General features: G+C 42.3%; 1 protein-coding gene across 2 annotated transcripts in view; it reads right to left on the reverse strand.

The window, feature by feature from the left end:
• Positions 1–13,928, reverse strand: part of ITPR1 (inositol 1,4,5-trisphosphate receptor type 1) — a 227,450-nt gene that overhangs the window by 210,591 nt on the left and 2,931 nt on the right. For both annotated transcript variants that reach the window (XM_090022746.1, XM_090022745.1), the window contains exon 2: positions 1,982–2,089. In XM_090022746.1, the coding sequence (XP_089878872.1) occupies positions 1,982–2,073 (92 nt within the window). In that variant the 5' untranslated portion in view covers positions 2,074–2,089. The remainder of the gene's footprint in view (positions 1–1,981; positions 2,090–13,928) is intronic.

Here is a 13,928-nt window from a genome sequence, read left to right on the forward strand (position 1 = left end):
AGTGTTTAGGACTGTTGTACAGAGTGTTCCAGGCAAGGATTGAAAAATTATATATCCAGTGTCTACAAGGACCACATCTGCTAGCCAGGGTGAAAATATCTACTCAGCAATGCCAAAGCCACAGCCATTGTATACTGTTCATCATGCATTTGTGTATAATTATAACATCTCTTTCTACTTAATTTTTAAATATTATTTGCTGTTAAATTTACTTTAATAGCAAGAAGAGAAAAAAAAAAAAATCAGTCAAATATGTAATTCAATGATTTTTGCCAGTATTCAGCAAATAGTATTTGGCCAGTTATATAGCTGGTCGAATACTGCAAAGAGGAGTCATATTTGACGAGTACCTGGAAATTTGTCAAATACATTCGCCAAATACTATTTGACCAACCCTACTTACTACATCCCTCGTTTTAAATCATACCTTCTTTCCTTTCTGGCAGCATCCCATATTTTCTTCTCTTTCCTATAACAGATCAGGTGCATCTTCAGTGTCTGCTTCCTTTTCCTCCCTCCATTGTGCATTCTCTAACGTGCGTGTGTGCGTACTTAACTCTCTATTCAAGTCCCTCCCAACCCAAAACTTCCTCTTTAGGTACATTTTTCTGTCTTTCACTCCATATCTCAGTCAGCTTATTTCAGATACCCACCATCCTCAGACCTTTGCACATAGATTTGAAGCTTCGCTATAACCCTAAATCAGGGGACTAAAACTGACAAGATCATTTAGAGACACCAAACACCACTTGCGGCTGGGAAACAGGTTGATGTTAAGAGATTTACCATACACTATCCCAGTCCTCTGCTCAAGAACTCCATTTTCCATAGAGACTTGGAGGGTATGCAATGAAAGACTAAAAAATCCACCCACCAAGACCCATTTGCTCCTGGGAAGGAGCAAGAGGATGCATGCATGCGCATACGTGTGTGCACACATGCATCCCCTCCTACAAATCCCACCTAGGCTCCTGGCTGCTACTTTACTGTTCACCCAGCTTCCCGCTTGCCACAGCAGTCTCTCCCCATTTCTCTGCCTCAGGGTCCTGACTGTTTTAAGGAGAAGGGATGTATTCTGTTATACTGCACCCAGCCTCCACTGCTGGGTCATCCAAACCAGTGAATGGCTTCAGTACCAACCTCTGATGTTCTCAGAAATCTCCCCCAAACAAGCAGCAGCAGACTGGAATGAAACATATTCTTGTCACTTATTAAAAGGTTACAGTCTGCTGAGCAGGATTACACACACTTGGGAAAGATCTTTTGCCCCAGGTTATCGGCTTCTTAACACCAGCTCTAATGAAGCAGCATGGGTTTTTTTGACCGGTGCCGTCACAACGGAAGAAGGGGACAAAGACACCTACAAACCATAAAAATAAAAAGCGCACGAGAAAACAAGCAAGTGAGGCATGGCTGCCGCCTTCACTCTTGGGGCACCACCAAGCATAAAAAGGTTGGAGGAGCGTCATGTTCATATGAGAAACCTGAAGTACACTGCAAGACGAGACAGAACCAGGCATGGGAGTAAGTAGTGGTATAATCATTTCAGCTCAGGGTTTTCTTGCAAAAATTTCTACCCCAAATCATCTATGCCGCTTTCCTTACTCCATTAGCAGGTTATGCCAAAATAACTGCTCCTTCCCAAGAATAAGCCACACCTCACTCCAAATACCTGTCTTAGCTGAAGTCAGATTCCTTTGCCCAATATATATTATCATTTATATCAATGCACATCCCCTCCAACCTCCCAGGAAGTTACCTCTCTCTCTACTCTGACAAATGTTAAAAAGATGTGGCCAAGTATCTCACCTGATCCCAGTATTTCTGGGTACAGCAAACAGAAAAAAGAAAACCAGACTCAAAATATCTACTTCAGCAGCAAAATATCCCGAGCATGATTTTTCTGGCCAACTACTTCAAGCTTTGTCAGGTTTCTGCACAGTCAAGACATCGTTTACTGCAAGAGAACAGCCACTCTTACCCCAAGGTGCTGATAAATCCATTTGTTGAGCCCTCTGCATATAGAGAACAAATATCTCCAATATGAAGGAAACTCGACATCTTGTCAGTCATCTCTGGCTTTGAAGCCCTAAATGGGTGGGATACAATAGGAGAGGAAAGAGAACAAAAAAAAAAGAGTCAGTAATTATCAAGCAAAAAAAAAAAAAGTTTGAGAAACTAGTCAGAAGAATGACTGCCCCATGGACAACTAGACTCAAGTGTAATCCACTATTCAGCCAACTCAAAACTTTTTGGCTCTGGAGGTTCACACATAAGAAGTCAGGAAGTTCGAGACGAACTGTCAAGCCTTAAGACCATTTTCCAGCCTACACTGCACGAAACACTTAGGTAAGGATCTAAAGGGCAAAGACAACTTGAGCTCTGTATTACCGCAAAGATCTGGGTGCGTTTTACTAGTAATCTGCCACACACGCATTTACTAAAGAGGCATGTGGGCTCATGAACTCTAGTCTCCCCCACTGAGAAAGCCAAGGGCGGCGGGGGAGGGGGGGGGGGGTAGCAGATTCTCTAGATTTTAGCACAGTTTAAAGTGCAAAAGATTTCTTTAAATAAGCCAATTGTGGTACTTCCCTGTCAGACTTATTTCCAAAGTCAATAAGTGTCACTGCATTTTGCAAGTACTCATACATCTGTGGGCATGCACCAGAACTATGGGAATTTTAATGAAAATGCCCAACGTGGTCAGCCTATAGTAGCTTTTGTAAATACTGAAAGAGTTGACAAGTAACCACCATCTTAGGAGATCCAGTACAAAAAAGACGACCTTGTAGGAAAAGGTTTTTCAATGTTTGGCAGCAGGCTTTCTACGCAACCACCTGAAGGTCACATTGGGTTTTTCCTGAAGTCTGAGTAAATTCAAGTACTTTAAAACATGAAGCTTAAAGTCAAATGCTTGCAAGATCAGGCCCCATAAGAAGCCAAAATAAAATGTAATGACATTGACGAGACGGTCACTTAGTGTTTCCAATTCTCCCAAGCCAAGTGCTGCTATAAGCTTTTACTTCCTTATAGCCAGAGCTCTCAGGCTCATGCAATTATGTCAGACTTGGCTGTCTTTTCAAAACATGAAAGCAAGTTCCTGACCCCCATGGTCACAGAAAACGAAGTTTCAGAACACGAACCCTTAAAAAAAAAAAACAAAAAAAACAAACAAAAAAAAAAACCAACCTCCAAATTCAGTTTTTTTAAAGGTCTTTTTCACTTTTAAGCCAGGCTGATGGTTCCCAAGGCAGTCATGTGAGGTCATTCCTGAGCCAGCAATCCATGTAGTTAACTTCAGAAGGTAACAACACAGCTTGGATTCATGTGCCCTGGAGGCTGGTGCCTGTGCTCTGTATGCAGGCATGCAAAATGGAGCCTTGCCAGTGCTAAGTCGCTTAGGGTTGGGCCCTTGGTTTTAAGGACATGCAATGCAAATGCTTTCAACCTGCCCCCACCTCCAACATCACATAAATGTTATGGTAACGCAGTCCTACATAGGGAGAGAAAATTAAACAGCAAGAAATTATACCTATTACAGAGCACAGCCCTGACATTGTGAGTGGGATAAACATCCCCATTTCATTCAACATTAAACTTGTTTACTGCAAAGAACAGGGATCAAGCTTGTGCAGCAAGGTTCGGGCTCAGCAAGGACAGAGTTAGGAACATTTTGGAGAGATTTAAGTAACTGCTATTTAAAATATATAGCAGAGATGCCAGATCACATTTTCACCCTAAACCTAGCAACACGCTCATGCCTTGAAGTTGCAAGTATTTCCGCAACTTAAATCCAAGTCAAGCACAGTGAAAGTTAGAGACCAAGCAGCATAATCAGTTTCAGCGCCTCAGAAACTGACCAGGCTGTGCTCCTTTATACGAACTTGAGCATTTGGCCTCCGATTCTTTCGGTAACACCAATTCACACACAGCCCATTCTCTCGATAAACACGTGGCTTAATGTTTTAAGGCATCTGCCAGAAAAAACGCAGAGACTATGTAGAGTTGCTGCATTAGTCTTGGTTGAAATATCATTCCCATTTCCTGACTGCACACTTTAGCTGCTCAGGAGCTTAGAGAAAACGGAGCTAAATTTGGATTTAGGCTCCTGACTCAAGCTGGTGAGATTTAAAAACTTCAAGCTTTAGTGTACTGCAGTTGAGATTTCGTCAAGTATAAAGAGCCAAGTCTAGCGAGTCCAAATACAGTATACTAAAATTAACCAACAGTGTTTAATTCCAAAAGGTTATGTATGCCCAAGCTAGAAGATACAGGATGTGAAATATCCTCCAACAGCAGCGTACTGGCAACTATCTAGAGGGATGAGGCCTATGGTATCGTCTTACTTTAAGAGACGACAGATGCTCACCATTGCTGTACTCTGGAGAATGTGCAGGTCAAAGTTACTGACTTATGGGTACAGCATCCAGAATACAAAAAAGTTAAATCCTAAAAGCCCTGCTCAAAGCCAGGCTTAATATTAGAACGCCAACTTCCAAACATATCTCTGTCCTACTTATTCTAGTCTCGAAACAATTTTCTTGGATTTTATTAGGCACGGGATGCCTAAGACACGTGCCAATTGGCACATGTTACAATATTTTAATAATTAACATAAGCCCTTGCACAGACCCCTGACACTTATTAGTAAAGATTAAAGGGTTCCTTATTTTAAGGAACCTCTGTCCCTAATAAATTAGGGAGAGGTAGCTAAAACCCCAGAGACAGTCCCATTTTTATGGACTGGAACTTTACTATACATCCCCTCAAGGACTTCAAAAACTGTGGCTCTAATATAGGATCAAATCCTACTTCCATTCACTTCAGCGGTGCAGGACAAGGCCATGGTTATCGCTGTGGACAGAAGACAATAAACTTGAAGCAGATGCAACAGAACACTGTCAACCTATATTAAACTTCCTCACTACTGACATCCACCCACATGGATGTTTTTCCCTAAACACTTGTTCCACAATTTCTTCAACTGGACAGCGGTCATAGCCCCGCTCATGCCGGACTGACAGATGGAGTAATGGGCAAAATGACCTTGTAGGCTTTCCTACATCCAAGATTTAGGAAAGAGAACAAGTCCCCACACCAGATTAGTTTGTTTGCAATGGTTTGGCTTGTCCCGTGAAGAAGCTACTTTCACACCAAAAAAGAAAAGAATTCTACTGATCAATAAGACATTTCAAAATTAAACAACGTTGGAAGTTATCTGCAGCTGGCAAATGAAGCTTCTTCCACCTTTCGCTGAGCGGTACAACTATAGCTGAACTCCTTAGATTTTGGACTAGTCAAATACAAAAAACCTGAGGTTTCCTATACACTGGTCATTTTGTTTTTGTATTTAAAATTGTGCTTCTACTGGGACAAAAGCAGGAAGGAAAGGTTGCTGGTATGTGCAACCTGGGGGACTCGAGACCCTTTAAATTAAGGACCACTGATTTTCAGAAGCCATGAGCAGCTTACTCCTCTCTCCTGCCAGAAAGGTAGGGCTTTAAAGGATCTCAGACCGGGCACCAGGCCACACAGATCAAGAGAAGACTCAACAGCAAGTCAAAAAGTCCTGTGTCCAGGAGCAGTGACAGACCCCATCTTATACCATTCGAAGAGTCAAGCTATAGATTAGAAATCATTAAGGCATATTACTAAAACATTTCTAAGAAGGGACATGAATATCCCTGCACTTACAATGGCAGTCGGTTTTAGCAGTGAAAAGGGCAATCGCTTTTTAGCTGAAAAAGCAACTAAGCTGGGTATGTAAACATAACAATTGTTTAGCAATTTGTTTTTTTTAGATATGCAAGTGCCAAGAGTAATCAATTAATGCCACACAAGGAGGGAAAAGAAAGAATAAGAAACTCAGTAAAACTTTTCCTGCCCTTAAGCTGAATCAGAGTTGCTACAGTGATTTCAGTCACAAGACTCTGGTTAAGATCACAAAGGATATACATTCTTTCAATAACTTCATGTTACGGCTAAGTTTCCAGGTCTTGGATCACCGGTTCCCCATGAGTATTTAATGTGAAGATTAAAAATCAAAGCTTTCTGGGTGAAACAACTAGTTACCAATAGAGAAATGCAACCCTGTCATACTAGTAGTCACACAACTGAATTACATGACTGTAAAAAAAAAAAAGCACGCTAAAAAAGGCGTCAACATGACCAGGAAGGGTGGGAAATCCTACTTCCTCTGAATCTACTTTAAAACAGGTTTAACTCAGACTAGGGCAATTTGTGCAGCACTGACCCCTGACATCAGAAGATCACTTTTCTTTTATTGCTAAGGTTATGAAATTTAAAGCAAGACTCGAACTTATGCTTGTTTTGAAATGAAGGAAACAATTTAAAAAAAAAAAATTTACCAAGATCAGGATAATGCAAGAGTATTATACGGAAGTCTTTATATACATACTGCCCTTCCATTAAAAATTTAAAAAACAAATGTCAGATTTTTAAGCAGGTTTATCATCATTATTTTGATCAGTTAGTAATAACAACAATAATAATTTTTACATATAAATTTTGGAGGGAAAAAAAAAAATATATAAAAAGTCAGGCAATGGTCTCTAAGGAAGTGTTTTTATCTGCAATGCTTAAGCTCATTAGGCCAGATCCAAGGGTTTTTGGGGGTTCCCCTTCTCCCTGTGAGAGCTATCCTAAAACAAAACAAATGCAATTACTCGTTTCAGCTTCATGAGAACTACAAACCACCAGTTTGCAGGTCATTTTCCAGATCTATAGCATCATTGTTTTAAGGTACTGGACTTGAAAACGCCAGCCGTTAACCAAATCAGTGACAGTGAATTAGTCTGAACAGGACTTTCTGTTCTCATGCAAGTTCAGCAGCCTGCCCCTCCCCTCCCCCCTATAGCAAGTAGGTGAGCAAGTATCAATCCGTAACACAAGAGAAGCCAAGTGTGCTATACACCAAACAGTGCGAGTGTTAGGGGGCTGACCTTTTGTCTGTCAAAAAAAGTTGACAGGACTCTTAACAGGAGCAAGAATACTTGCAATTATTTGAGGTCCCTTCCAGCCCTAATGTCTATGAAATCTATGCATCTAAATTTATGAGCTGAAAGAGATAAAACACTTTCAAATGTTTACGGGAATGTAAGCTTGCATCATCTTACACAAGGTCTCACGACTGCTGGGCTGCATACACAAAGCTAAGGAAAGGAGCCACATCTACTGTAAAAAAAAAAAAAATAATAATTATAAAAAGGGAAGTCCAGTAAGTTGGCAGGAGTTGAGATATCTACTTTCCCCAATTTTTACTCCAGCTTCTAAGGCCTAATTCTGTGCTGGAAGTTTACTCTTCTTTTAATACACCATATTTGTGGGCAGCTTTGAATTCTCACCTTGCCAGAGGGTTTGGCTGTGGTTTGCCTGGAGTAGTGTGTTGCGATACATCCCCTCATGTTTCCCTCGTCTTTCACAGATGCTTTGTCTCATGTTTCCCTAGTGTGGAACTTTAATACTTTAACCTAGGACTACAGAATCCTATTTGTAAAATAAAATTAGAGGAAATAAGCAACCTTGGTAATGGTTTGATTTCCAACAACTGGAGAAACAAGAGCTCTAACCTTTGTCAGAGACAGGTCTAACGATGTTTGTTTAGAGCTAAAAAGCTCCTTGCTATGCCTTGTTTTCTCATGAACCATTCACTTCACTATTATGATCCTTTCAATGTGCATTATTGCCCAATTAGCTAGAAATTGGCAATTTTATATTCATCGCTGTAGATACTGGGGAAGCACTTCACAGAGCAGTTAACCTATCTAAGTGAGAAAGAAGATGCTGAAGTATATAAAATGCATCCTAACCTGTACTTAACTGCTCAGACGTTAAGCCAGCAAAACTAGAACCTGTGGGACCTAGAATTTATATAGAAGAAAGCAAGAGATAAGGAAGGGGAAACATTTGTAGGAAACAGAGGAAGACAAAAATGGAAATACTCTACAGCATCTCAACATGCTGGACAGCTTTACAATCTGGTTATAGCATCCAAGTGTTACTTGTTGTATTATCCTCCACATGGAAATTATTCAGAAGCAGATAAATGCTGAAGCGTTTGCCTTAGGTTTCTAAGAGAGGAAAAGCAGCATTTCCATTTGGGAAGACAAAGGCAACATGAAAGACCGCTGTAGCGTTAAATCTCAGCCTGCACCCTAAGGGCATATCATTGTCAGCCAACAGGTGTACAGTTTTACTGTAGCAATGCTATAGCTCTGACTAAGCAAGCACTCACAGGGAGCGTTTCAGAGGTATATAGGTATCCAGCTGACATCGACCTTGATTGATTTCAAATCAGACCTTTACGAGCAGAATGGTAAAAAGGCATTTAGGTGCCTAACTGCCAGGGATATCAATGGGAATTTCTCATCTTTGTTCTGAGAGGGCTGCTGTCCCAAACACCGAGGGAAAGAGATTAAATACCAAGTGGAATTAGGACTAGAGGCAGCCAAGAAACAGAGAGGAATTAAATTAAAACTTAACTGGCACGTAGGTATTTTGGGGGGAGGTTTTCTGAACTCAAACTTCTTCCTTGCAAAAGCTCCAAACTTAACATAGTATCAGATACATTTTTGCTCAAGTTAAGAAAATACTATTTTCACCTGCATGTTCCGAGCAGAAAGGCTAAATGGGCAAAGCTCAGAGTAACACAGTATAAGCAGAGAGCTCCTAACTATCAGGATCACTGTCACAAGCCTTGTCATCCCACCCTTGGTCAACTCCTGTTTTTTTGACTCGGAGAACCTGAAGTCCATGATATCATCACATTTAGCATTCAGAGAAGTGCTAGTATGACTATTCTTAGTATGTGGAAGGTGCTAGTCAGACACGCCACCCTAAGGGGTCAGGACCTATACTTTTAATCTTACAAATGCTTTCAAAGAACAGGGGAAGGGACTCAAGAGTTGTCAGCTTGACTGAGCTTTGTGCTGCCAGATCTATAGACATACCAATAGATTTGAATGTTTACAAGTCAAAAAAAAAAAAAAAAAAAAGTGTATAAATCTCTCTCTACAGGGTGCGATAATTATCTACCAAATGATCTTTTCTCCCGCCTACTCTAACCTTCTATATCCAGGAGCCTGCTATCTGGAGATGTACTGCCATTTGGTAAGGCAGAACGTTACAAAGCAGCAGAGCGCAAAGTATTCTTAGGGAAAAAAAAGTTGTTTTCCTTCTTACTATTTGTAAGATAGGAGAGTTTGCTAAAAAGGACCTGCAGTCTCAATAGGCAAGAGAAAGGATCTGAAGGGAAACAGAAGGCACAGAGCAATCGTGTGACTTGGTCAAGGTCACCCAGTAGGTTAGTGGCAGAGCCAAGACAGAACACCTGGAGTCTAGATGCCCCATATCCAAGGCCACATGTCTACTCTTCTCTACATCAAAAGAAAAATGGTGTAGTTACTCTGTATGGGGGTGGGGAAAAAACACAAACACAGAAAACTGTCATTCAACATCTTGGTTTCACTCTGTTCATGAAAGAGGAACATAAATTCACAGAGTGAGATGACAGGCATTCTTCAGGCCCCAAACTGGGGAAATTCAAATATGTTCTATTCAGGGAGCTTGCCACAAAGCAAATGATCCGATTCTCAGTTTGAATAAGGGTATCACACACGTTAAAGTGATCAGAAAGTACAACAGATGCCCTTTAAAAAGGAGAGCAATGAAGACAGTGACCTCGCTGACCTGAACCGAAACAACCTGCTAATACTGGTGAGGAGCAAAGTCTTTCCTTCGACAACAACAAATAAAGTCTACATACTTTCTTGGTTTGCTCAGCCTGAAAATGCTTTACTTTTGCAACCAACAGCAACATGGATTACCTGGTATTATTCTCATAGAAAGCCAAGCTTGCAAGTCATGGCACAGTAACAGCACTAACCTGAAGCTGCATTTTGACAAGGTTATAGCTTGGATATAAACTGTGAGGACTACTCTAAGAAATGCAACTAGCAGGCCTCAGCAATAGGTGCATCGATGGAAAGCGGAAGAAAATGAATCCATTAAACGGGGACAGCCTTAAGTTTAAAATCATTTTTGAAGTTCAGGGCGAAGTTTGACTGAACGGCATCTCTTTAATTCCATGAAAAGTAAGAAGCACTTAAAGCTGATAAGCGCTAGCATTTTAAACACTGAAAGCAGAGAGCAGCTTCGATGCCAGCCCAGAGAAGAGACCACTACAAGTGCAGCATCTTCCGGAGTATTTTAAAACATTAGAGGGAAGGAGAGAGGGGGGAAGCACAGAAGGATATGCCAAGAGAACCAGACGCATGGGCAAAAAGAGCAAACTCACTTCATAAGAGATCCCGGAGCTTGGCCAAAGGAGAAAGATGAGCACAAAGTGAGATTGTTTCTGAACTGCCCTTCTCCCCATAGCCATACATCTCGGACAGCAGTTCCCAAACTGACAGATTGCACACTACCAATTTAAAACAATACAATCTTAAATACCACCAGCAAATTCGTCATATAAAGTAATTATAATAAGTCTGTTAACGCATACCATGGACAGGCTGTCTCTGTACCGGTGGTGATACCCATACCACCCATTAGGAACCGCTGACCTAGGGCTTCACAGATCAGGCACCGAGGAATGGCAGTGGGGAAAATCCAGAGGCCATTTGCTCCGTTAGGCAGTACAAGCTGTCAAGTAAAAGCAACAGCCACTACATTTACAACAACTATTCAAACTAAACCATGGTCCTTCTAGAAGGAAATCACAGTAACTTGAATCAAGGTGATGAGAAGATATATACGCCCCCACACTGCTTGCTTAATACTTTCACATTTCTCATCTCCTATTCTTCCCCATCCTGCTCCCCATTTCTCCTTTCCCCATTATAGCACCTCACTGTGGAGTCTCTGGTCTCCATGGCAGAGATCTGGCCTTGCCGGCTGGCTCCAGTTGGCATGGGGTCTCCTCCAGTGACCCTTCTCCTGCCAGCAGCTCTTCAGTCTTCTCACCTCTTTGGAGGTGCAGTAGCCTCTAGCAAAGGCTTAATTTACTGCTTCTTTGTAGGTGCAACTGCAGGCATCCAGGTTGTGCTGTGGGAAATAGCCGTAGAGGAGGAGCCACTACCATCACCTGTCTGGAATGCAATGAACACCACTGGTGGCCGGCAAACCTCCTTTGAGAACTGCCAGTCTAAAAATAGCTATACCGATTTGTCTCATTTACGGATGCCGGTTCCTATTCCCATTTCGACCCATACGTGCTGTTCTCCCATTGGACAAAAGTCGTTTTCTAGAATGAGAGTTTGAGCCTGAGCAACTCAAGTTCAGAATGCTTCACCAACTTAGCCTGCAAAGAGCATTAGCAACAGTATCTACTTAAGTGTTCAGACAGGAAAGGCTATTTAACAAAATTAAAGCAAGTAGGTTGCTAGCAACTCTTTAGACCACAAAAATCACCAGCCTGCTCTAGAGGCTTAGGCCCAAGCCTTGTGATCAGAGTTACCCAGCTTTGAGTTCAAAAGGGAGTTTGAAAAGACTGGATCTGAACCAATTCAACTGCAGGGGAGGGGAGGGGTAAAAAAACCCAAAACAAAACAGGGCTGCTGTCACCAGAACCGACAGAAACACAGGTTTCTGTCAAGCTGTGAATGGGACATTTCAGGATCCCCAAACCTGCACGCCATACCTGTATTTTACAAGACTCCGTGCTAAACCCCTTGCAGAAACGGTAACAGATATAAAAGACGAGGCATAATCTTGTGCCAATGGCCATTTTTGAGCTCGGAGGCATTCTTCTACAGCAGGGGTTTTCAGATTCAAGGCAACTCTTCCACCCCCACTTTGTGAATTGAGCAGCACCCCACTTTAAAAGCTACATTTATCACCTCCTTGCAGAGGGGTCTGGAAGTTAAGGTGTGGGGGGAAACAGCTAGGCAGAGAGAGCCTAAGCCTGCTCATCTGTTCACCCCTCCTTTGGCACCCTTCAAAGCGTCTCACAGCACCCCAGGGTACTTTGGCACCCTGGTTGAGAATCACTTGTTTACCCGAATATGGGGGAGTAAAAAAAAAAAAAAAAAAAAAAAAAATCACTTTCTTCTCAATTCCAGTATCTCACAAAAGTCTAAACAGAAAAAAAGGACGGAAAATTGTTTTGGACTCATCACCTGGATGCAGCACCCAAGGAGACAGTATCAAATCATTTCAGAACAAGCAGAAGCACACAATCCTCCAGTTCTGGCTGCTTCTTCACTTTGGCCCTGTAACTGCTCAAAGCAACTTACTCTCCTTTAATGTTTTCTTCCCTAAAAAATGCTCCGAGAGCTACAAACACTTAACTTCCTGCAATGCTTTTCTGCAATGTGGCTGCCTACTGGGCTGTAGTGGCCGAGAGCTGTACACCAGATAACTAGAACCACAGTTTCAAGTCCATTTTCTAGCACGCACTCCTCTCACACCAGAGAAAACTTGCTCAGTTTTACAGAGACCATCTCCATTTAATGATGCTCTGCAGGGAAGTTTAATTCTGCTGCAACTTTTGATGACTTGAACCAAAACCACAGATATGAATATGAAACTTTTGAGTCACAATCCAGACCTGAATTTTGCAGATTCATTCCAGCTCTAATTACAGCACCTGTATTTGTTTCTGTTGTCTTCCTTTTTTTTTCTGTGCATGTTTGGGCTTCCAGTAGCCTGGCAACCTCAGAGGCAGCAGAACGAGCACAGCACCAGCAGAAGACACGAGTACACATTTTCCCACGCTGTTCTGGCCCCTCATCATCCTCACTGCCAAGACTACCAACCAGGCGAACGAGGGCCAACCTTTTGGGCAGACATGCCACAAATCAGTGCTGCATCCTCCCCACTTTGATCTCTACCTCCTCCCCCATCTACTGCTCTGCCTTCTGCTACCAGCCCAGTCTGTTACTCTGCTTTCTGTTTCCTTCCCTGTACTCCCTGCCCCATCTACCACCCTACTTTCTGCTTCCTGCCCTGCCTGCCACTGTGTTGCTTGCTCTATCCCCGATTTGCAGCATACTGTGCAGACTGCCCATCCCAGTTGCGGTATGCATCCCCTCAGTCCCCTAGCTCCCATTATAACTATTGGGAGCACCCACAGACTGTTAACTTACACTGCAAGACAAGCAGCTCAGAAAGACTGCTCGAGCAGCTGGTCCCAGACTCTTTACCTCCACATCCTCTGGTCAGTATTACACATCAGAATACAGACCCAACTTCTGCCCGACAGATCAGTAGAAACAAAAAGGTTTGCCATCTCTTTTCATCAGCCAGAGAAGCCAGCCTGCTGCTCTCAGGGATGGTCTTTATAACAATGCGCATGTGCAAGTGTGACTCTAATCTGGTTTCCCATAAATCATCTTTGCAAAATATTCAGAATTAACAGCACGCCCTTTTAAAAAGAGTGATGGGAAAGTAGCATTTTATGTAACATTTCATCAGCACCATTGCTTTCTACTTGTAAGCCCTTCTGCTCTCCATAAGCTGCTTTCCCTCACTGTCACCCACATACCCATTACTAAGAAACAGCTGCTAGCACATCTAATATACAAGCCCCAGCGTCACTCCAGCTCACACAGGATCTCCAGATCCCTTCTGCCCTCAAAACATAACCCCTACCAGGACGTACCTGCGAACGCTTTCCACCCCACAGAATTGCAGCATGCTTTGCCAACAAATACATCAACTCTACTTCAGGACATGGGAGACAATCGTGGGAAAAAAGCAGTATAGATAACTCTGGCAGCACTCTCCATGTTTTTTTGCCCACAGACCATAACTACAATTCATAACACAGCCTATTCTACTTGCTGATCTCAATGCACCATTGCCACCGAATAGGGTTTGTCCAAGGACAGTAAGACCTTGCCAAACAGATGTCAGTTTGCTTCTTCAAGAACTAATGCTGGAGCCAGGCAAGGTGTTAATTATTT

This window comes from Crocodylus siamensis, chromosome 11, assembly GCF_052110815.1.
Source record: "Crocodylus siamensis isolate JL-2025a chromosome 11, ASM5211081v1, whole genome shotgun sequence".
Lineage (NCBI taxonomy): Eukaryota > Metazoa > Chordata > Crocodylia > Crocodylidae > Crocodylus > Crocodylus siamensis.